Source organism: Rattus norvegicus, chromosome 1 (genome assembly GCF_021556685.1).
Source record: "Rattus norvegicus strain SHRSP/BbbUtx chromosome 1, alternate assembly SHRSP_T2T, whole genome shotgun sequence".
Taxonomy (NCBI): domain Eukaryota; kingdom Metazoa; phylum Chordata; class Mammalia; order Rodentia; family Muridae; genus Rattus; species Rattus norvegicus.
In genome coordinates this window covers 126457653-126483428 of record NC_141534.1, presented here as the reverse complement: position 1 = coordinate 126483428, position 25776 = coordinate 126457653, and the positions used below count along the sequence as shown (strand labels likewise).

General features: G+C 35.6%; 1 protein-coding gene across 1 annotated transcript in view; it reads left to right on the top strand.

Annotated features, from left to right (window-relative positions):
* Positions 1 to 11800: 11800 nt before the first annotated feature.
* The window catches only part of LOC120099830 (uncharacterized), a 77613-nt gene continuing 63637 nt past the window's right edge, over positions 11801 to 25776 (top strand). The window contains exon 1 of the mRNA XM_087601035.1: positions 11801 to 11991. Within this exon, the coding sequence (XP_087457161.1) occupies positions 11953 to 11991 (39 nt within the window). The 5' untranslated portion in view covers positions 11801 to 11952. The remainder of the gene's footprint in view (positions 11992 to 25776) is intronic.

Genomic DNA, 25776 nt, shown 5'->3' with positions numbered 1-25776 from the left:
TAGCAAGGGAAAGGGAATAAGAGAGAGGGTAAGTCCTATCAGAGCCATTTTTACCATCCTGGCTAGGTTTCCTTCACTATCCATTGAATCTTTGAGAATAGGGGACAACTTGGCATTCTATGTTGTCCCTGCCAGCGGGGACCCAGTTATTCAGGGTCCCAAAGGGGCGCTACCCTTGGGCCTAAATGGGGGACGAGAGAAGAAGGAGACCAAGCAAGATTCTGTTGTCAAGGTCTCGTTTATTGGGATGAACGTTACAGCTTTTAAGGCTTTCAGGAAGGGGGAGTGACCTTTGTGAAACATGAAGGAGGGGGAGATGAGGGTATAGGCAGTGATAGCTGGAGGCAAAGAGGTCAGGTGATGAGGTCAGGCGGTGGAGACACCGGGTGTAGACTGAGGAGATAACTGGTATCTGTTCAAGCTGAGGCATCCCTCGAATGTTATCTTCCTGTGCCGTAAATTCATGGGAGAGGCTTTCATTCAACAATCTTAAGACTTATGACAGTCATCTTAGGGGTGAGTCTCTGTGGCCAAACAGCCCAGAGTCACCTAGTCACTTTGAGCCATGAAGTCAAAAAGCGGCTAGGCCCAAATCCAATATGGCTCCGTGCACTATGTGTTTTAAAGACATTTAATTGATAAAGGTCTTGCATAAAGTTTGAGAAGAATAGGTACATAAGAGCACTAACAGTAAGAGGACAGACACACAACACATTGAGGGCCACAGACAGGACAAAAATTAGCAAGGGCCTGATCCATCAAGCATATGAAGAGAACATAGAGGTGTTTTTGCACTAGCCAAAGTAAATGTTAGGAGAGGATAAACCAGAAATAAAATTCATTGATATGGAGACAAAAATGCTCAAAGTATATAATTTGGTTCTATAAAATTTCTGTATGAAGCCTGTGGCTATGTATAACTGATACATGTTAATTTAAAAAAAAAAACGTTTGCTGCTTGAGAGAAACCCCTCTTATTTGCCTCTGTGAGTTTTGATTAAAGACCAGCACAAAGGAATTGGACAAGACATGGAAAGAATTGCTTCAGAGAAGCATAGACTCAAAAGGATGAACTCCCTTCACATTGTTGAAAGAATGGAAAGTTATAATGCAAAACATGACCCACTCTGATGGTCTAAGAACACACATACACAGGTTTGCAAAATTATGGCTTGTGAATTACATAAGTGGTTCACGAATTGATAAAATGTTTTGTGGACTACAAGCTAAATATTTATGTTTTACAGGAAGAAAAAGCAAGGGACACAGTAAATAGCTAGCTGTAAAACTTGACATGCAAACTTACATGAACACACACACACACACACACAGAAACACACACATTCACATGCATTTCTAAAAAGAAAAAAAACATACATATACATGTACACATACATACATGCACATAAGCATACTATACATACACACATGCCTCACTATCTTATGATTAAATATTTTAGGTTAACATTAACCTTAGAAAACATGCAAAGGCAGGAGGAATAGCAATACTCCTTATCTTTGTCAGGGTTTTGATAGCTGTTATGAAAACCCATGATGAAAGCAACTTGTGGAGGATAAGATTTATTTGGCCTATGTTTCTATATTACTGGTCATTATTGAAGGAGAAGGGCAGAACAGGAACACAAGCAGGGCTGTAATCTGGGAGGGAGGAGCTACTGCACAATCCATAGAAGGGAACTGGTTACTGGTTTGCTCCACATGAATTTCTCAGCTTGTTTTCTCTCTAATAGAATCAAGGGGAACCAAACCATGAGTGTCAAAACACAAAATTATCTACATCAATCACATACCAATCACTATTTTTTTAATTTTCTATAGGCTTACCTACTGCCCAAATATGGAGGCATATTCTCAATAGAGTATCCCCTCTTTAGATGACTTTGACTTATGTCAATTTGGTAACAAACTAAATCTTTGCTACCAATAGTCTTCTTGGCTTGGTGTGGTGGTACTTACTTTTAATTCTAGTAAATTGGATGTTGAAATAGGCATATATCCATGAGTTACTGAAAAGAGGGGGGCTGCATAAAAAGAATTTGAGTAAAAACATAACAAATAAAAATGAATTGTTAATGGTCCCATTCGTTGAGGAATTCTTTTATAAGCATCACCCCTCAATTTAAAAAAAGGAAAAGGCAAATGAGCTGAGACAGAGAATAAGAGGTGTGACACTGGTGACCCTGGCAGGTAGAGAGAGGATTGTGGGAACAGTAATTAACCAGGGTAGCTACTTATTAAGGGGCAGAACCAGAAAAGGTTGAGTAGAAGTTAGCAGGCAACGTAGGATCAGGCTAATAGGCGATTGTAGAAAGACTTGAGTTCTTGGGAGCAACTAGTTGAATTGTCTGTACATCATAGAAATCCTTTACACTATTGTTTTGCTTACAGAGAGGAGCTTAAAATAGACGCTTTCTGTGAGGCTCTATCCAGAGGGCAAATGATACAGGTGCAGATACCCACAGACAAAGATTGGGCAGATGTCTATGAAGAGTTATGGGAAGAATTGAAGGCCCTGAAAGAGATAGCAACTCCGCAGGAAGACCAACAGCGTCAATGGTCCTGGAACCCTGAGTGCTCCCAGATATTGAGCCACTAATCAATGAGTAAAAAGTGGCTGTCTCCAGTCACATATGTAGGAGAGTACTGCCCATCTGTCCTCAGAGGTATAGGATATGTCTAATCCTACAGGCACTTGATGCATCTGAGTAGAGTGCTAGGGACAGGCCTGACTCTTATATGCAGAGCAACTAGTACAGATTCATGTATCCTCTATGGTTACTGCTCACATGTTTCTGAGTTCATGTGAACATTCATCATGTGGTTCAGTGAGCCCAGTTCTCTTGGTATCCTCGATCATATTTTTCATTTTTAATCTTTTCTGCCTTCTTTTCTATGAAGGTCCTTGAGTTCTGAATGAAAGAATTTGATGGGGCATCATATTTAGAGCAGTATTTTCTAACTTCTCTTCTCTTCTCTTTTTTTCTCTTCTCTCACCTCCTCTCGTCTCCTCTTCTCTCCCCTCTCCTCCCTCTCTCCCTCCTTCCCTCCCTCCCTCCCTCACTCTTTCTCTCCCTTCTCTCTGTTTATTTGGTTTGGGGTCACTGTAGTTCTTCTCAAAGCCTCCAAAGAGGGAGATTCAGAAAATTTTAATGATAAGGACAACACACAACTCATTAAAAGCAGACAAGTTAATAAAATTCTATAATAGAATGTTCATCCCTACATTTTTGTGTCTTTTGTGGGGAATGTTCTCTGTAGGCTACTAGAAGAGAAATGTAAGCCCCAACTCAAAATCAAAGTCCTTGATCAATTATAATGACTGGTATTCAAAATTTCTAGGGCAAATTTAGTACAAATCTTGTGGATGTGACTAAATACCAGATGATTTGCCTTAATGCATACTTATACCTTCTGTCAATACCCTTAACAGATCGTGGTTGGATGAAGAACTCTGTAAATAGATAGGCCACTGACCTCGGTATTATATACTTGTAGATCTGTAAATTACTTAGCCATCATCAGTTCATGGAATCTACATTATGATGTGTTGAGAAAACAAAGAACAAAAAGAAAAAAAGAAAAGAAGGGAAGTAGAAGTAAGAGAACCAAAAAACAGTCAAATGAGCAAAACCCAGAAAACACATAAAAGCAAGCAAAACAGAAGTTGAATGAATGGAAGGAAATTATGGCCATACTATTATGAGAGTTGTGTTGGAAAGGACTTAATCATTAGGATGACAATTGGATTAGGGACACGGTAGAAGGCAGTAAAAGAATTCTTTCTATTAAAATGTCTTATTCTTTTAGTAATAAAAATTAATTGTATTTTATTTTTATTATTTTGGGACATATATTACTTCAAACTATAATAAAATTTCACTTATAAACACTGTGCAATGATAAATGACAAGCGTGTTATATATTTGAGACTATAAATAAAAATTACTGTTTCTCAAAGGAAAGAAAGTTGGGTATAATTGGAAAGTATAGTCAGTGCAGGTGTGTACTTTGTCAGAAGGTTGGTTCACTTGAGAAAAGGGCAGTGTTGGTTGGTGATTTAGCTCAGTGGTAGAGCGCTTGCCTAGCAAGTGCAAGGTCCTGGGTTCAGTCCCCAGCTCCGAAAAAAAAAAAAAAAGAAAAAAGAAAAAAAAAGAGAAAAGGGCAGTGTAAGTGTCCTTGTTGCTTTTTCAACTACATAGGAACAGCATAAACAAAGTCATTATCTCCTAAAATTTCAGTCAAGTATGAAAAATTTAAAGATGAATCTTGAGGATAACTTTACAGGAAAGAATCAGAGTTGGGATGGAAGAAACTTGCATATTTGTTGCCATTTGATGATCTGGTGGCAGAAGTTAAGTAGTATTTTTTTTTATGGAAGATAAGCGTCAGAGGGCACTCAAGTTCTTGTACATCAGTCTGCATCTTAGCACATATCAATAGTGATAAATTGGCTGTGTGTGCATTAAAAGGATGATAACTTAAGTGGCCATGGATTATTACCTATAGATATATCATGGGTAACCCTAATGTACTGTATGTAATGGTTGTATTTTTAACACATTATATGACATACGAATATAAAATTAAAACTTTTCAAAATAACAGTAACTAAATAACAATTCTGTAAGTTCTCATGTAGACACCATACACATGTACAGAATGTACTTCTGTGCATAAAAATATACACATGTATTCACACACTAAGCAAAATGATTGTATTATGCTGAGTATTTGAATATTTCTTTTTCATTGGATATTATTTATTAACATTTTAAATGTTATCCTCTTTCCAGGTTTTCCCTCCAGAAACCTGCTATCCTGTACCCGCTAACTTCCTTCTACAAGGGTGCTCCCTCACCCACCCACTGACCTCCCTATTTTGAAATTGCCCTATTGAGTGGCATCAAGCCTTGACCAAGGGCCTCTCCTGCCATTGATGGTCAACTAGGCCATCCTCTGTTGCATATGTAGCTGGTGACATAGGTCTATTTCTGTGTACTCTTGGGAGAGTGGTTTAGTCCCTAGGATTTCTGGGGCATCTGGTTGGTTGATATTGTTGTTCTACGTATGGGGTTGCAAACGCCTTTAGCTCTTTCAGTCCTTTCTCTAACTCCTCCATTGCATTGTGGACCAGGTTCATAGTCAAATGGTTAGCTGTGAGCATCTGCCTCTGCATTTTTAATGCTCTGGGAGAGCCTCTCAGGACATAACTATATCAGGCTCCTGTCAGCATGCCCTTTTTGGCATCTGCAGTATTGTCTGAGTTTGCTGACTGAATATAGGAAGGATGTCCCAGGTGTATAGTCTCTAGATGGCCTTTCATTCAGTCTGTGCTCCCAACTATGTCTCCATATTTCTTCTTGTGAATATTTTTGTTCCCTTTCTTAGAAGGTCTGAAGAATCCACATTTTGGTCTTTCTTCTTCTTGAGCATCATGTGGTTTGTGAATTGTATCTTGGGTATTCTGAGCTTATTTTTAACTGATATACACTTATCAGTGAGTGTATAACATATGTGTCCATTTGTGACTGGGTTACCTATTCAGGATGATATTTTCTGGTTTCATCTATTTTCCTGTGAATTTCATAAAGTCATAATTTTAATAGCAGAGTAATTTTCCACTGTGTAAATGTAACACATTTTCTGAAATCATTCCTCTGTTTAGGGACATCTGGGTTGTTTCCAGCTTTTGACTCTTGTAAATAAGCAACTATGAACATAGTGTAGCATGTGTTCATCTCATATGTCAGAGCATCTTTTGAGTATATGCCCAGAAGTATTATAGCTAGTTCCTCAGGTAAAATTATATTCAATTTTCAGAGGAACAACTAGACTGATTTCCAGAGTATTGGTACCAGTTTGCAATCCCACCAACAATGGAGGAGTTTTCCTCTTTCTACTCTTTCTTTGTCCAGAAGCTGCTGTCACCTGGGTTTTAGATCTTAGCCATTCTGACTGATATAAGGTGGAATCTCAGAGTTGTTTTGATTTGCATTCCCCTGATGACTAAGGATGTTGAACATTTCTGTAAGTGCTCCTCAGCCCTATGATATTCCTCAGTTGAGAATGCCTCATAATATTTCTTTACCATTATTATAATAATTTAGGACATGTATTATTTGGTTAGTAGCTTTATAAAACCGGACACAAGTATGCCTTTAGATAATATAAGTGCATATTGCAAGTTGTAATGTGAATAAATATATGAACTAGTGTGATTAAATTTCCAAACAAGCATAGCTCCTCAGGATATTGGCAAAGAACGATTACAAATGGCTAACAGTGGAGTGCATTTGATATTCCAGATTATAAGCAATCCCTAGATATGAAAGGGGGCTTTATTATAGGTACCATTAGCCAGATACAGACTCTAGTGCATAGGAATTATTAGACAGTTTCCTCTATTTTTACTTAAAGTCAGAAAATACATAATATTTTGGTCTTTCTCCAATTTCATCTTTAATTTTATTCCTGATGCAACAGAAAGGGAGCAGAGAAAAGAGAGGGAGGACCTTTGATGCAATAATCTGCATGCTAACAATAGACTTTTGCCTTCTTTATAATTTTTGAGATTCTCTTATGATTGGTACCAAACATATTTTTTTCTATTTTCCTACATATACTCAGCCTGTCTGAGTCAACAACAGCTAAAGGAATTTAGTCACATAAACTTTTCCAGTAATGTTTCTGGTTGATTTCTCACTCTCAGTATGTACAAGACACTTGTTGGAGATTGACCACAAGGTGCTTCTTGGAGAAGGAGGAGGGCTCTGGAGACCTGCAGATGAAAGTGAGAAAAAAGAGAAACAGCATGGTCAGGTAATTTGCTTTGATTCTTCACATTCCTGCTCTGAATAATAGTGTTCCTGTTTGCTATGCTAGGTATTGTTATTGCTTCTGGTCATTGCTTCAGTTTTAAGATCTATCATTGAAGACTTAACCTTAGCATATAAGCTATAAATCAGCTTTCAATATCTGAGAGAGTAGAACTGTGTTTCCTTAATCTGCCTTGTGACATCAGATCACTGTAGGAGTGTTATGCCAGGATATCATAATTCAATTGGCACCATGAAAATTTCATGAATATTTTCTGACATAACCTTTCCTAATATGTCACTGCCCTCTCCTTTGAAAATCCTAAAACCCAAATAATGTCTTTCTCTTTTTTAATCATCTTGCTAACATCAAAGTTCTCAGATGTTTTAATTACAATTTAATCCAAATTGTAACACCAGGTTTACATTGTTATTGTTGGGAAAAAGCATAGATCTATGTTCATACATACATAAATATGTAATTCATTCTTTATATTTTAATACATAATTCACTCATTTGATTATCATATAGCTTCCTGGAACAAGGGCTACTATGCTATTCTCTTTTAATGAATTTTTAAATTTATATTTACATTTACTTTTCAAATATTATCCCCTTTGATCACCCTTCTTCTTGAGCTTCAGTTGGTCTGTAGATTGTCTCTTGAAAAATCAGAGCTTTTGAGCTAATATCCACTTATCAGTGAGTGCATTCCATCTGTGATTTTGGGATTGGGTTATCTCATTCAGTATGCAATTTTCTAGTTCCATCCATTTTCCCAGGAATTTCATGATATCACTTTATTTGATAGCTGATTAGTATACCATTGTGAAGATGCATGATATATTCTCTATCCATTTCTCTGTTGAAGGGCATCTGGTCTCTTTCCAGCTTCTGGATATTGTAAATAAGGCTGCTATGAACATAGGGAAGCATGTGTCCTTGTAATATGTTGGAACGTCATTTGGGTATATGCCTAGGAGTGGGAAAGGTGGGTCCTCGGGAAGCAGTATATGCAATATTCTGAGGAACCTCCAAACTGACTTCAGAGTGGTTGTTTCACCTTGCAATCCCACCAACAATGAAGGAGTGTTCCTCTTTCTCCACATCCTGTTCAGCATCTTTTGTCATCTCAGTCTTTGATCTTAGTTGTTCTAACTGGAGTGAAGTAGAATATCAGGATTCTTTTGATTTCCATTTCCCTTATGACTAAGAATTTTGAAGATTTATTTAGGGGCTTCTTTTTGTTTCTTTTACACTGATCTTTTATTTTAAAATATATTTTTCTTTTTAATTTTTTTATATTTATTAACTTGAGGATTTCTTATTTACATTTTGGTTGTTATTCCCCTTCCCGGTTTCCAGGCCAACATCCCCCTAACCTCTCCCACTCTCCTTCCTTACTCCCACTCTATATGGGCTTCCCCTCCCCATCCTCCCCCCATTACCACCCCCCCCAACAATCACATTCACTGGGGGTTCAGTCTTGGCAGGACCAAGGGCTTCCCCTTCCACTGGTGCTCTTACTAGGCTATTCATTGCTACCTATGTGGTTGGAGCACAGGGTCAGTCCATGTACAGGCTTGGGTAGTGGCTTAGTCCCTGGAAGCTCTGGTTGGTTGGCATTGTTGTTCATATGGGGTCTCGAGCCCCTTCAAGCTCTTCCAGTCCTTTCTCTGATTCCTTCAACGGGAATCCGGTTCTCAGTTCAGTGGATTGCTGCTGGCATTCGTGTATGTATTTGCTGTATTCTAGGTGTGTCTCTCAGGAGAGATCTACATCCGATTCCTGTCGGCCTGCACTTCTTTGCTTCATCCATCTTATCTAGTTTGGTGGCTGTATATGTAAGGGCCACATGTGGGGCAGGATCTGAATGGGTGTTCCTTCTGCCTCTGTTCTAAACTTTGCCTCCTTATTCCCTGCCAAGGGTACTCTTGTTCCCCTTTAAAGAACGTTTATGCAACTCAAAGCTAAATTCATGTCACCTTAGGAAAGTGCTTTATTATGTTAGCCATAGAAGTCCAAAAAAATTTTCATCAGTGAAAGTATGGGAGTTCCATAATTTGTGCTGGGTAAAGACTTTTTTTGTTCAATCTTTTGGTCAAAAGATACGCAGTATAGTTAATAGCTCATTTCCTGTGTTTTAGGAGGTACCAAAAAACTCATTTATTCCCCAGCGAGAATATTGGTAATATTCTAAAGAGGTTTGTTTTGTAAATGTTAAGTAGGGAGTCAGACATTCATTGTTGTTTTTTCAGACTTTCTTTTTATCAATGTTACTATGAAAGTATTTTTTTGTATTTTTAGAGATATAATAATTTTTCAGATAATTTTCTTTCTCCTATCATTCCCACACATTTTATCTCTTTACAGCTCATACCATTTTCACTAATTGTTGTTATATATATATATATATATATATAGATATAGATATAGATATGTACATATACACATAAATTCATTTTTGAGACATAAGTTAACTGTTACCAGTATAAAGTGTGAATTGTGTGAACATGTGCTTTTAGAGATGACCACTTTGTTTTAGATAACAAACTGGAGTGCTCTTTATTTTAGGAGTTTATATCCTGATCTCATATTTTCATATGTATCTCAAGAACTATACTGAATTTATATGTTCATGGGTTTTTGTTCAAATACATATTAATATATGAATTATGGTAACATTTTGTTAATCCTTTTTAGGTAAATATGGTTTTGTGATTTTATGTGTACAAACTATGTATGTTATACAAAAGACAGTTTGCAGGTAACCATTGTTCTATTCTTCTGGATATTATCATCTTTCTGCCCACATTCTGTAAGTTTTGGAATAATGGTGAACTTTGACTTGTTAGTCAGGGTTAGACAGACCACTATAAATCCTATGTAGTTTACCTTTGGAGTAATTTGTCTCTTGGAGTTATAAAATTAATACTTTTGCTGAAGATGAAAGTTAAAATTGTGTGTGGATATAAGGACAGTTAGAAACTATACTCTGTCAGAGAATTATCCAATTTCACTTTTTCTTAACAATCAGTAACATTAGTTGACATGTGAAATTGTCTAGGTTTCTGTATTGGACATAATTTCTCATAATTTCTGTTATATAGTCTGCATTTCACATCAGGCACATAGTGAAATTTAAGGTGTGAGCACCATGAGACTAATGCAACACAAAACAAAACAAACAAAGAAACAAACAAAAAAGAGATGTAAAACAGAAGCTGAAGGAATGGAAGAAAACGAGGACATGTCATTAAGAGGGTAGTGTTGGAAAGCACCTGCACCATAAGGAACACAGTAAGTTGAGCAACAATGTAGAAGGGAGTAAAATAATTTTTACTCTTAAATGGGCTATTCTTTTAGTAATAATTGAAATATTGTATTCTATCTTTATTATTTGGGAGAATATATTACTTCAAACTATAATAAATTTTCACGCATTAACATTAACAAACACATGTGCAATCCCAAATGAAAAGCATGGTATACATTTGAACAAGTTAATACAATTTACTGCTTCTCAAAAAAAATTGGGGATTACTTGGAAAGTACAGTCAATGCTGGAGTTTACTTTGTCAGAGGTTGGTTCACTTCTGATATGAAGTACATAGGAGTGTCTTAGGTGAGTCATATCTTCAGTTATATATGTGCTGCTCATAAGGGAACAGAATAAACAAAGTCATATCAGTGTTTTAAAATTTCAGTCAAGTATGCAAAATCTAAAGTTAAAAAATTGAGAATAACTTTACCACAAAGCATCAGAGTTGGGATGGACTAAACTTGCAGTAATTGCTGGCATTTGATGAACTGGTTGCAGAGGGAAAGTTAAATTGTTCGTGGAAGATTATCATTAGAGGGTTCTCATGCTCCTGTAGCTCTCTCTACATCTGAGCACATATCAACAATGCTAAATTGGCTAAGTGTTAATTAAACAGAAATCAAATTATGTGATCATGGATCATTAGTTATAGATATCATGAGTAACCATAATATATGAAATGGTTGTATTCTTAACAGATTTTATAACTGATGAATATTAAATTAAATGTTTTCAATCTTAAAAACAATTATATAAATTGTCAAATAGAGACCATATCCATATGCAACGTGCTTCTCTCACATAAACAAGCAAACACACACACACACACACACACACACACACACACAAACACACACACATATGTATCCACACACAAAATAATGATTATAGAACACCTAGATTTTGGATATTTCTTTTCTAAATTAAACTCCATTTAATATTTCTTTTTCACTGTTATAATTTAAGATATGACATATTATGTCGTGAGGAGCTTTAGGAAACTGAACACAACTATGCCTTTACATAATTCAAGTACATTGTTTATAAATTATAATGTGCATAAATATATGAATAAGTGTGAAAATTTTTCAAATATTTTTTTATTCTTTCATTCCTACATATCTTATTTGATCTCTTTAAAATTCATGCCATTTCTAAAATTAGTGTTATAAACATGTTATTATTAGTGTTATAAAATATGTAATGTACACATAATTTCATTTTTGAGACATGAATTAAATGTGACATAGCTCTCCAGGATATTGGCACAGGAAAATTACAGGCTCAGCACTGTAGTGCGTTTGATATCCCATGATTAGAAGCAGAAATCCCTAGAAACAAATAGAGTCTATTATATGTACCATTATACATGCAGAGGCTCAAAGGCACAGGCATTACTGGACAAAATTCACTGTTTTTAATTAGAGCCAGGAACAAAAGAATAACTACATAATATTTTGTTCTTTCTCCTAATTTATTTTTTTATAACTGAAGCAATTGGCAGGGAGGAGGGAGAGGAGATGGAGGGGCTTTGATGGAAAAATCTCCATGGTAACAACAGGCTTTGCCTGCTTTATCATTTTTGAGATCTTTCTCCTGATTGGTCCCAATCCTATTCTCTATTTTCCTATATATACTCAGCCTGTCTGAGTCAACCACAGCTAAAGAAATCTATTCACATAAATTTTCCTCCACTAATTCTCCTGTTGATTTCTTCCTCTCGGCTTTTACCAGGCTCTTGCTCTAGATTGAGGATAAGCTGCTTCTTGGAAAAGGAAGAGTGCTCCGGAAACATGCCGATGAAAATGAGAAGAAAAAATCAGCATCGTCAGGTAACTTATGATTTTTGACATTCCTGCTCTGAATGAAACTGCTCCTGTTTGCACTGTAAGGTATTTGTTATTGTTTCTAGTCATTGCATCAATTTTAAGATCTATCATTCAGGATTCAGCCGTGGAGTTCTGCTTCTTCTGCAAGGATATTGTATTATGTCATTCTTGTGTATCTGACAGAGACAGGAGACCTGTTGCACTTTTGGGGGCATCAGATCTGTAAAGAAATTTGTTGTCAGGACAGCAGTTTTCACTTGATACCTTGAGACTTTCTTTAACATTTTATGAAACCAATTTACCAGGTTTGACACTTCTCTTTGAGAGTACTAAAACCCAAACACTGCAATTCTCCTTTGTTATCATCTTGCTACCAACAAAGGTCCCATTTGTTGTACATTACATTTCAATACAAATTCTAATATCAGGTTTCATTGATATTGTTGGGAACAAACATAGTTCAAATTGTAAAGACATTCAAAGAAATGAATTTGCATATATATATAGTCCAATGAAAAAGATTAACATTCAAAATTTCTTTTTTGCTTTCTAACTTGAATCACAACTTACTAGGGTTTCCAACCATCACATACTTAGATATATTGCTTTGTCACAATTTCTGTTTAGTATCACAAATCATTTTCCAATTTATCCTATAGCTATTGTGTTCTGTGATAATTTCATAAAATTCAATTTCTGTTTCTGTGCATAATCTCGGGGATTCAATATAATTTAATTTTATCAAAATGTTGATATGTGGAAATCAATTGATGCTTATAAGTTGAATCAATCATGCTGGGTCGTATGTGGCTTATATTCAGTCTTTCTGGATCATTACTTTTGAACTTATTAACATTATTTTTACAAAAGAAAATGTTCATAGCAAAGTCTTTACCAAGTTTCTCATCTCTATTCTCTTAGTAAGTACATTGTTAACTGTAGGGTTTTAGGGCAGACACTTGACTTTTTGTTCTGTCCATTATTTGTATTCGTTTTGAATCTATGTTCCTAACATAATGTTAATTTTGAGGATTTATCATATTCTGGGCCTTATTTAAAAGAAATGAATGTGTATCCGAATAATGTATCACAAGATATTAGTTAAAAATGGGTGCAAAACAGAGGTTTTGAGTAAAATTCTTGGAAGCTTTATTGTGCATTGCACAAGGTATGCCTAACGAGGGGACTTGAAAGATTACGATAGCCTTTGCCTGTTATTGTAAAAAGTAAACACTTATAAAAGAAGTATAATTGTTGAGGTCCTAATGTTTTAAATTATAAATTGCAGTGATAGAAATGCATTTTATAGTAGTTTTTACCTCTGATTTCTTGGAGGAAGAATTCTAAGAAAATTCTGTTACCCAATTTCTCAGTTACATTCCAGGACTGGATGAAAAGGAAAATTCTCTTTCTCAGAATGCTGATTGTTTTGGGTGTGGAGCTTAGATTTATAAATATAGTGGTAGTAAAAATATCCCCTCCTTCTGTAGTTCACATATCTGCTGTAGGTACCACTAAGGATGATAGGCACGAAAAACTGAAATTCTATTCACTTGTGAATCTTGCATGTTTCATGGTAAGAACTGCCAATGTGTTTCTGTCAATAAGATCAATAAAAGGGATTTATATAGACCCAAAACATCTATTGGATTAAAAATTCATTCTGGTGGAGGCAAAAATAAATAGGTATTTTGTTTTGGTTTGGTTTGGTTTGGTTTTTCATGGGTCACTAATACTAGTGAAAAAAAGGAGTCATAGGCTCCATTGAAGAAACGTCTGGTATTCATTGGTTAAGTGTAATACCATTTAAAATAATCCCCTCCATTTGTTTTTACTATCATAAGTTATTACTATATTCCATATCTCTTTATTTCAGTTTTCATTTTCTTAATTTTTATCATTTGCTTTGTACTCACAAAAAAAGATAATCCAACAGATTTTTCAATAAGGCTTTTTCAAAGACAGTGTTATCACAAAAGTGCTTCAGGTTTCAGGAAACCACTGCAATAAGAAAATTATGAATCATTTATGTAACACTATCTAAAGCTCAGAAACTCTTGTGAAAAGGTGGGACTGGAAATGAAGGAAGACATAGAGGAATGAATCCAGGTGTTGTCTAGTCCTATATTTTAAGCCAAACAACAGCCTTTTGGAGCAATCATCTGGGCCACCCGGTAAATAGATATCATAGCGAGGCTTATGCTTTGTTTAAATCCACTAACGAAATGACAAGTAAAGGCAAAAGAAAATTCTCACTCTAGTATCCACATGCTTGGATTATTTATTGTGGTAACATCTGCACTTACTCAATAAGGCTGGAAAGTACAGGACATGAAGAGTACGGGAGGAGGGCTGTGTCATGTGATTTACAGGAGAGTCATCATCCTTACTAGGTAATGATTTTTCTGAGCAGCCTTTCTTGAGCACACACAGCCCAGAAAATAATCAATCAAAATACTCTGTAAGTTTTTCCAATAAAGTTACCTAAGGGGAAACTTGCTAAATTTCAATATTAAATCATTGTATAAAAATTTAGTCATTCTTCCACTTCTACTTGGTGGAAATGAACTTTTAATTTTTTTTCATTCTTGAGCTTAAAATACAATTTATTTACCCCTAATCTATTTTCTCCCCTCCCCACCAATGTAATATTCCTACCTACTTTCAAATATATTGCTTGTTTTCATACATTCATGTCTCTGCAGGTACATACATGTTAATTCTTATAGACACAATTCCAAGCACTTTTGTTTGGATAATATTATGTATGTATATTTTAAGGCTGATCATTTTGTGTTGGATAACAAATTTGTTGTTTTTCTTTGTGGAAAATTTTATCTCCTCTTGTTAGCATTATCTAAGTGCTTGAAATATTTTGATATCAGTATTATTGATGTAATTATTGGAATTCCTAGAAGGCATAATCTTATATCAAATGGTCTCATATCCTAGATTTTACCAACTTTCTTGTCCCTCTTCCATACTGACACCTGAGATTTAGATACAGGTGATATTTTTTTTATTTATTAACTTGAGTATTTCTCATTTACATTTTTATTTTCATTCTCCTTCCCAGTTTCCGGGCAAACATCCCCCTAATCCCTCCCCCTCCTCTTCTTTATGGATGTTCCCCTCCCCATGCTCCCCCCATTGCCGCCCTCCCCCCAACAGTCTAGTTCACTGGGGGTTCAGTCTTAGCAGGACCCAGGGCTTCCCCTTCCACTGGTGCTCTTACTAGGATATTCATTGCTACCTATGAGGTCAGAGTCCAGGGTCAGCCCATGTATAGTCTTTGGGTAGTGGCTTAGTCCCTGGAAGCTCTGGTTGCTTGGCATTGTTGTACATATGGTGTCTCGAGCCCCTTCAAGCTCTTCCAGTCCTTTCTCTGATTTTCAGGAGATATTTTATAAAAATATTTTCTATCTTTCACACTGTGTTTAGATTGTTAGGATTTTCTGCATTTACTTGTTAAATGATCTATTGGCCTTTTAAGAATCATTTTCAGATCAGATATGTAACTTTTATTTGAAGAATATGTCATTATCTTAACCATAACGTTTATTTATTATAGGTATTTTTAGGTAGAGAGGTGATATTATGATATTACCCTGTTCTGTTAATCTATATTTACTGACTTTTACTTCTCTAAATAAAGTCATTTTTTCTCCCTATTTACCCCATCATCTTACTTGAAACCTAATGTGCTTCATGAATTGCAAAGATCTGGTAATGTTTCTAAATTCCTTATAGGATACCAAGCCAGCTACAATCCCACTATGGCTAGAAAGATGCCCAAGCCTTATCAGAGGTACTACTTCCTTTTAATGGCCTGCTTAAGTAAATGGGTCAGAATTTTTTCATGTATTCTTGCCTTGGGATGCTTCCTATATTCCATTAAATTTGGTTAAGCTTCCCAAAATGTACTAGTGTGAGAGAGCAGACAACACCACTTTTCTTCCATGGGGTAATGAGGGTATGGTGGTGATGCTTCTCCCCAGGACTCCCTTCCACCTCTAGCTGTTGGGAAACTGGATCCAGTTCATAAGAGTGGGAGATATTTCCCTGCCCCTTGCAGCACTCATCTAAGGTCTCTTGCTTTGAATCCTGAGAGTATCTCCACTCCTAGGTCTCTGGTACATTCTAGAGGGTGCCCCAATAAATCCTACCTTCTCAAGGTGGCCTGCTTCCATTTTTTTCTGCTAGCTCTCAAGGCTTTAATCCAGTTCCTACCCAGGAATTCCCTGATAATGTTCCCCTTTTCTCCTCTCTGTCACCTGTACACATCTCTCTCCCTCCCTCTGTATTCTGCCCCCTTTCCACGGGATAAAGGCATGCTTGCTTGGGCCTTTCTGCTTGCTAACCTTCTTGAATCTGTGGGTTGTATCTTGAGTATTCTGTACTTTTTGCTTAATTTCAACTTAGTGACTACAAACCATGCATGTCCAATTGGGTCTGAGTTACCTCATTTAAGATATTTTTTCGTTTCATTCATTTGCTTGCAAAACTCAGAAAGTCCTCATTATTAATAGCTGACTAGTATTCCATTGTGTAAACGAACCAGATTTTTTTTTGTATCCATTCTTCTCTTGTGAGACACCTTGGTTGTTTCCAACTTCTAGCTATCACAAGTAAGGTGACTATAAACAAAATGGAACACTTGCCCCTGTGGCAGGGCCTCTTTTGTGCATATTCCTACGATTGTTATAGCTGGGTCTTCAGCTAGCTCTATTACCAATTTTCTGAAGAACCACCAGACTGATTTCCAGAGTGGTTGTACCATTTTGCAGTCCCACCGGGAACACAGTTCTTTCTCTACACCCTCACCAAACTGTGCTGGCATCTGAGTTTTTGATCTTAGGCATTTTGATTGGTGTAAAGTGGAATCTGAGGGTCATTTTTGTTTGCATTTTCCTGACCAGTAAGCATTTTAAACATTTCTTTAAATGCTTCTCAGCCATTCCACATTCCTCTGCTGTGAATTCTCTGTTTATATTTAAAGCCCATTTTTATTGGGTTATTTTTTCTTGTTGTTAGCTTTATAATTTCTTTTTTATATTTTAGACATTAGCCCTCATTTAGATAGGGGATTAGTGAAGATTATTTTCTGAATCTGTACGTTAATGATTTGTCCTGCTGACTATGTCCTTTGCCTATAGAAGCTTTCCAGCTTCATTAATTCCCCTTTATCAAGTCTTGATATTTGAATCTGACACAGTGACATTCTGTTTAGGAACCACTCCACCTCCATCATAGCAATGAGTTCAAGTCACTTTCTCACTTTCTCTTTTACTAAATTTAGTGCTTCTGATTTTATGTTGAAGTCCTTGATCCACTTGGAATTGAACATTGTGCAAGGTGACAAACATGGATATATTTTAAGTATTTTATAGAAAGACCGCCATTTAGACCACCACCATTTATTGAAGATGTGTTCTTTTTTCCTGGTGCATATTTTTGGCTTTTTATCAAAGATCAAGTTTCTTTAAGTGTGTGGGTTTATTTCTGAATTTTCATTTCTATTCCATTGATTGATCTGTCTGTCTCTGTACCAATAACATGAAGCTTTTGTCACTATTGCTATGTAGTACCACTTGAGGTCAGGGATGATGAGTCCCCCAGAAGTCCTTTTATTTTTAAGAAATGACTTCACTATCCTGTTTTTCTGTTTGCTTGCTTGTTTTTCCATATGAAATTGAGAATTGCTCTTTATGTGTCTGTGAAGATTTGAGTTGGAAATTTGATGGGGATTGCATAGAATATTTAGATTGCTTTTGGTAGGATGGTCCCTTTTGATAAGTTAATCCTACCAGCCTGTCAGCATGGGAAACATCTTAATTTTAGGAAGCTTTCAGTTTTATTCTTGAGAGACTAGAAGTTCTGGTCATACTGATATTTCACTTGTTTGATTAGAGTTTCCCCAAGATATTTTATGTTATTCATGATTATTATTGTGAAGGGTGTTGTTTCCCTATTTTCTTTCTCAGCCTATTTATTATTTGTGTAACAGAAAGCTATGATCTTTTTTTTTGAGTTAATTTAATATCCAGTTACTTTGCTGAAGTTGTTTGTCAGCTGTGGATGTTCTCTGGTAGAGTTTTTGCTTAAGTATAATATCATATTATTTTCAAATATTCATATCTTAAAATTTTCTTTTTTCAATTTTTTATTCCCTTGATCTCTTTTTGTTGTCTTATTACCCTACCTAAAATTTCTAGTACTATATTGAACAAATATAGTTATAGTGGTGTCCTTGTCTTGTCCATAGTTTTAGCAAGATTGCTTCAAGAATCTTTCCATTTATCTTGTTATTGGCTATTGGTTTTGCTGTATGTTGCTATTGTTATGTTGAGGAATGGGCCTTGAATTACTGATTCTCCAATACTTTTAACATGAAGTGGTGTTGTATCATGCCAAATGATTTTAGAAATCCCATGTGATGATCATGTGATTTTTTGAGTTTGTATATATAGTATATTATGTAAATGGATTTTTATATATTCTACCAATGTTGCATTCATGGGATGAAGCCTTCTTGAACAATATGAATAATATTTTCTATGTGTCCTTAGATTTGGTTTGTGAGAATTTTATTTAATATTTTTGCATTGATATTTATAAGTGAAATTGGTGTGAAGTACTCTTTTTTTATTGAATTCTTGTGAAGCTTAGGTTTCAGAGTAATTGTGACTTTTTTGGGGCAGGGGTTGGGATTTTTTTAAATTATTATTTTATTTACTTATGTAATATAGGAATATGAGGATCGTTTAACTGCACTTAATTTAAATTTGGCATGTGGTATCTATCGACAAATTCACTCTTTCATCTAGATTTTTACATTCTTGTTGAGTATAATCTTTTGTTGTACAATCTAATTATTTTTTTAATTTCTTCAGTTTCTGTTGTTATGTTAAGTGTATTCCAGGAATCTTTAATTTCTGCCTTTATTTCTTCCTTCATCTAGTAATTATTGAGTAGAGAGTTGTTAAGTTTCTATGGGAATGAGGCATTTCTGTCACTTTTGTTGGTGTTGGTGCTGGTGTTGTTAGTCCATGGTGATCCTATAGTATACATAACATTATTTCAAATATTTTTATGTGTTAAGGCTCGTTTTTTGATCAGTTTTTGAGAAGGTACATGAGATGATGAGAAATATTTTTTTGTTTTCTTTAAGGGTGACATTTTTTGTTGATATCTGTTAAATCCATATGGTTCATATTATTTTCAGTTGGCCACTCTTTAGCCTCAGCTTTAAAGACCTGTCCATTAGGGAAAGTGGGGTGTTGATATTGACCATTATTATTATGTGGGGTTCAATGTGTGTATTAAGTTTTAGTAAGGTTTCTTTTCTGAATGTTGTTGCCCTTGCATTTTGGGCATAGATATTCAGAATTGAGATTTTCTCTTGGTGTATTTTTCCTTTCATGTTTATGAAGTGTCCTTCCCACACCTCATTTGATAACGTTGGTTTAATGTTTATTTTATTGGCTATTAGGATGATAATTCCACCTTGTTTCTTGTTACCATTTGTTTAGAAGATTTATTTTCAGCCTTTTTCTCTGATGTAGTTTCTATATTTGTTTGAATTGAATTTCATGTCTGCAGCAAAATGCTGGATATTTTTTCTGTATACAGCACGTAGGTTGTGTATTTTTAAAGAAGGATCGAGTCTGTTGATATTAAGAGATACTAATGACTGATTATGGTTAGTTCCTAATGTGTCTGTTACTGTAAGGGACAGAATTGCCATGTGATTTTCTCCTTTTGGCTTTGTCATGAGATAATTAATGTCTTGTTTTTTGTTGTTGTTGTTGTTGTTGTTGTAGTTGTTGTTGTTGTTGTAGGTGCCCTCCTTGTGTTTGAGTTTTCATTCTAGAATTTTCTCTAGGGCTGCATTTGTAGATAGATTTTCTTTGAATTGGATTTGACCTGGAATATTTTAGTTTCTCTATGTATGTTGAGAGTTTGACATGGTAGGTACAGTGGCATGGGATGGTATTTGTCTTCTCTTAGGGCCTGAAAGATATATGTTCAGGCTCTTCTGGCTTTTATTGTCTCTGTTGAGAAGGCTGTTGTAATTCTGATAAGCATAACTTTAAATGTTATTTGGCCTTTTTTTCCGTTCAGTTTTAATATTCTTTCATTTTTGTTCTGTGCATTTAGTGTTTTGATTATTATGTGGCAAGAGAATTTTCTTCTCTAGTTCAGTCTCCTTGGTGTTCTAATAGTTTCTTATACATTTACGGACATCATTTACTTTTGCTTGAGAAAGTTTTATTCTATGATTTTGTTGATGGTAATTTTTTGTCCTTTGGGCTGGGGACTTTAACTCTCCTCAATTCACATTATTCTTAGATTTGGTCTCTTCTTTGGGTCCTGGATTTCCTGGTTGCTTTGAGTTAGAAGTACTTTATATTTTGAATTATCTTTGACAGTTGTGTCTAAGACATCTTCTATATCTGAGATTCTCTCTTCTATCTCTTATATTCTGTTGATGATGCTTATATCTATAATTTCTGACCTCTTTTCTAGTTCATCATTTCTAGGGCTGCCTCTCGTTTATTTTTCTTCTACTTTTATTTTTAGGTCTTGGATAACTTTGTTTAGTGCCTTCACCTGTTTGATTGTGTTTTCTTTTATTTCTTTATTGGATATATTTGCTACCTCTTTAAAGGTTTCTACCTGTTTATTCTTCGTTTTCTTTATTTCCTTTAGTGACTCATTTAAATCATCATTAAAGACCTTATTACCTTCATGAGATAGAATTTTAGGTCAGCTTCCTAACTTTCAGTTGTGTTGCTGCATCAAGGGCTTGCTGTTGTGGCAGAACTGGGTACTGATGATTTCCAAGTATATTGGTTTCTGTTGCTTATGGTTCTGTGCCATCTGGAAATCTCTGGTGTTACCTTGTCTGGGATTTTCTCTCTAGAACCTACCTTCCATGTTTTTGCATTGCTGCAGGACTCCTGGAAAGCATGTGGCCCTGGCTAGTAAACCTCCAGTAAGGACTTCAGACTGTATGGTCTACACAGTTGCATGAATGCCAATTAGTTTCTGATGTGACTACAGTGGCTGTTCTGGGAAAAATCAGACTTTGAGTCTTCAGTGTGTTAGGCAAGCAGCTGATATTTTATCCGGGCTGAGCAGATCTCCTGAAAGGCCTTCATATTGTTGGTTCTTCATAGTAGCTATCCAGCTATATTCATGTGTGTAGCTGTTCACCTGGGAGGCCTTCATATTATGATGTCTGTTTCCCCATGCGCAGCAGAACTCCAGAGAGTCTTTCAGTCTGTTGGTTCAGTTGCCTGGTGTGCAGATAAACTCCTGAGAGGCCTTCAAACTGATGGGTCTTCAGTAACATGAGCAAGTTGGTCGTCTGCCCTGGAAAAATCAAAATGGGGCTAAAATTCAGGGAGCAAGGTGTTTAGAAGTTAATGCATTCTGAGTCTACTGGACTCTTCAGGATTCCCAGCTGCTGTGACCATTTGGGAGGGTCTCTTTTCAGTTACCCTTCTTGCAGCAGAATTCCTGGGAGTACTTTAGATTGTCCCGTATTCAGAGGAACAGACAAGCTGGTGATCTGACCCAGCAGAAGGTTAAGACCAAAAAGTGAATGGAATACATTGGGTGGGAAGTTTGAGAGATGATGCTGCCTAAGTATACTGGGTTCCTCAGCATGCACAGCTGCTGCAGCTTCAATATTTCTTTTTCAAAATCTAAACACCCTTTTGATAACATACTGAAATATACATAAATATTTATATAATTGAGTAATATATTGATGTCATCATAATACTTTGGGAAAATGTGAGAGTTGAGGAAAAAGCTTTAATTAGCAGCCAATGACTATAATTAGATAGGCACAGACAGAAATGTGAGCTTTATTAGAGACAGCCAGAATCTAGACCATGTAGTCAAGTAAGGTACATAATCAGGGTCCAGGCACCACAGGATAATTTTCAGAACAGAATGAAGCCAAAACTCAGCATAAATTATATTTACCCTGCCATACACAGCACTTTCTTTCTTCTGCTTAAGCACACAGGGAAGAGACACAGATGAATTAATAGCATGGTGAGTGTTGAACAAAATTACTTCCCAGATGTTCTTTTTATTCCTTGAATAGAGATCCCTGTTCTGATTGGTTTTAAATCATTTCTTGTTTGAATGTACACACTTCTCAAAACAGAAGCTACCAGAACTATTAAACATCACTTCAATCAAGGTTTCTATAGCCAGGCGTCTGGCTCAAGTAGAGCTGTCAGCTAGATATAGCCAAACCCTGATAATAAACTGCTCCAGAGAAAAAGGACAGGCATTTCCTCAGATACTTGTGGCAGACAGAGCAAATAAAAACCCATCATAAGTAGGGGCATTGTAGAATTCTCTAAACTCCTGCTATGAGTCAGATGCTTCTACCTTTCATGGAAGAAATATGTTCTTGCCTCTGAAGCATCATACCTGTCTCAGTTTTGCAGTGCTCCATCATCTGAAATGAGGATGAGTCACATTGGGAATCGATTTCTGACAGAGAATGAGGATGTACTTGTCATTACACTGGCTCAGGGCACCACCATGAAGAATTGCTAAAGCGGGAACAGTTTTCACTTGGACAACTAAGATGTTTTGAAAGATTTGAGCTGTAAACATCGGAAAGCAATATCATACGTGATAGTTGATTCCATCTGTTGTTATAGAAATATAACACTTGCAACCTTACTTATTTTTATTCTGTTGAAAGCAAGCATTCCAGAGGTTCTTATTTCTAATACAAGTTTGAGTATCAAGGTTAAATTGTAACTGTTCTTTGCTAAATAGTAGGTCTTATTGTTTATTCTTACTTTATTTTTATTATTACTTTATTTAATCTCTTTCTGTGATGTCAAGCAAGGATTGAGAGTACTGGAAATCAATTGTCTCTCTGTTATACCAGACACCTATTCCATATTCCCATTGAAAGATATTTACCAAACAGATATTCCTGTGCCTCTTTAGTAAGAAATCTTCACTTACTGATCAGTATCTTAATTAACACTGTGTTTATGATAATTATTTCTGTTTCAAATGGCATGAGTGTTTATGCAGTTTTACAGCTTTGGCTAAGTTCTTTCTGGAAACACAAAATCTTCTCCAATTGAATTTGTTACATATTATCTGGTATTCTTCTGTTCCCCTTGCAATTTTATTCTCTTCAAATATTGCCCCTTGTAGATCAATACACTGGAGAATATTGTAGTACAATGTAAGGTGTTCAGTTGATAGATTCCAATGATAACTCAACAAAACTGAAGCAACAATAAAAGTATTGTAATACTTTGAAGTATTAGAGGAAGAATGTTGCATATCTCAGTATAATACTTTTACAGAACAAGCTGGTAAAGATGAATATATGGACATACATGTACAAATATATGTATTTAAATGAAAGATGTAGAAACACATAAGAGAGAGAAATAAAGAGGGGATCAAGATATGATTTACTATGTTGTGCAGCATTATTTAAAGACTTCTCTCTTGTAGTGTGTTTAGACAAGATAGGATGAACCCATAGGATCTCATTGTATCTTTCTGGGAGTTTTTATGTTCCCTTTAGTGTGCATGAGGACTTAGACATTTTTGCAAATCAAATTTGAATCTGATTTCAGCTTGGGAACTGCTCAAGGAGATGGGTGTCAAGATGGATCACTTTGACATAGTTAGGAATGTAGGAACGCAGAAACACAGAAATTGTCAAGGTCTTTTGCATTCAATTTAGTCTGTATTCTTCCCCTCATTCAATAGTAATCATAATAAATATGCTAACTATTTTGATAACTTCAAAAATAGATGTCTAAACATTATTTTCTTAACTGAGAGAAATTTTTCTAAACTATATTTTATCTTACCATGACCTATGAAAACTTTACCTTCAATTTTTACAGAAGAAATAAGAAGTAGCTACCCTTATGTATTTATTACATGTGTTGGAATAACAGTAAAATGACATGTTTAATTAACAGTATGCATGCTAGATTATTGGATATCTTACATTATTTATATTTATATTTCACTAAGAATGAAAGTATACACATATTTATGTTTCATCCATGTTGTTATGTAATTTGGTGAAATATCTATTCATATAGTTATCTTGTTCAGGTGAACCTTTGTCTTTTAACTCTACCGTGGTATTGTACAAAATTTTAACAATGTACAATCATCCGTTGTTTGATAAAACATATGTGACTCCTTTGAATGAGAAGCCTTTCTCCATGATATGGATTCTCAATTTTTGTTATATTTTTGTAAAAAATATTATTTTCTTTTTGTTGCTATGTAGTTATTGATATTTTATGAGTAGAAGGTTTTGGTATTTATGAATGGGACAAGGAAAACTGCATTAATTCAGGAAAATCTGTGAAAATCCAGGTGCAAGTTGTGCACAAGTTTGAGTCTGGTTTGGAGGATATAGGTCTGGACAAGCTGTCTCACAATATTGGCCTCTATATTAATTTTCTGGGATTGAATTTATGATTGAATATTAGTTAAAATTTTATACTATCAATGCACTAGCTCTCTAGGGTATTCTAAAATTCTTCAAAATGCTAAAATGTAGTCTTGCTCTAGACAGAAAAATTCTAGATTACTTTCTCCCTGCAGACCATTTATGCTTTTTTTTACATTTTATTTATATAGCTATGAAGACATGCATTTCTGTCCTTGTTAGCCATTTGGTAAGTTTTATTATCAAAATTATTATATAGAATTACACAAAAATATCATTTTATGCTACAAGATTTCTGCATCTCCACCTGATACATTATGGGCCAATCATAATGCCAACCAAGAAGACCAGTACTCTGGTGGCAAGGAGCTCAGATAGTGACCTACCATCAGATGACCACCAGTCAGTCACCACACAGACCCACATGGGCAGACTAGACCTGAGAAGACCCTTGCCCTATGTGACCCTCTAGGAAGGTCATAGCACTCTTGAGACCATTCCTGAGGTGACCCCAGATACATAGATATTAGGCCCTGCAACTCACCTGGGAAGTACAGTAGAGCTATCTCTGATGGTATGGATACAAGTGAGCCAGACCTGAGGCCCTGAGAAGAGGAGACCTGATTGCTCTCTGCTCATTGCTGGCACTTGCATTGGATAAACTAGTTCAGAAGAGCTGGCAGTCTGACAGGCTCAGATACATCTCAAGTCTAGATTTAGTGTTTTGAATTGGCCCACTTCGTCAATGAACTGCTGGAACATGTGACTAGGCTATGACTATAGATTCAAAGTATCAAGATTTCCATAACATTGATTATCAACAGATTATCTCAGAATAGTTCCAGTGAGGTTCCTCTACTGATACTGTAGCATACTCCAGAGGCTTTGAACCAGTAAATTATTTGTATTACTTCTGAAATGGTTTCATTTACTATCCATATCCACTGAAATCTTCATAATGTTTTTGGATAGAAACCAAAAAGAACAGATTGATATGGCAGATCGCCTTATCCTGATAATGCTTAAATTTTCACATCATTCTATCCATGATTGACATCTCAGTTCCTTGAATGAAAGACTGTGATTCATTATCTTATGCATTTGAAAGCAAAGCCATAGATATATTTAATATATACAGCCAATATTTTATAAAGATGACAGTGTGTTTAATTTGGTCTAAGCATTAAAACCATCCTATAAAAATTATTATATTAGAGGAATTTGAAAATATTTATTTATATATTTACATCTCAAATGCTACCCACTCCCAGTAACCCCTTATAGTTCTCCTGCCATTTCCTATGCTC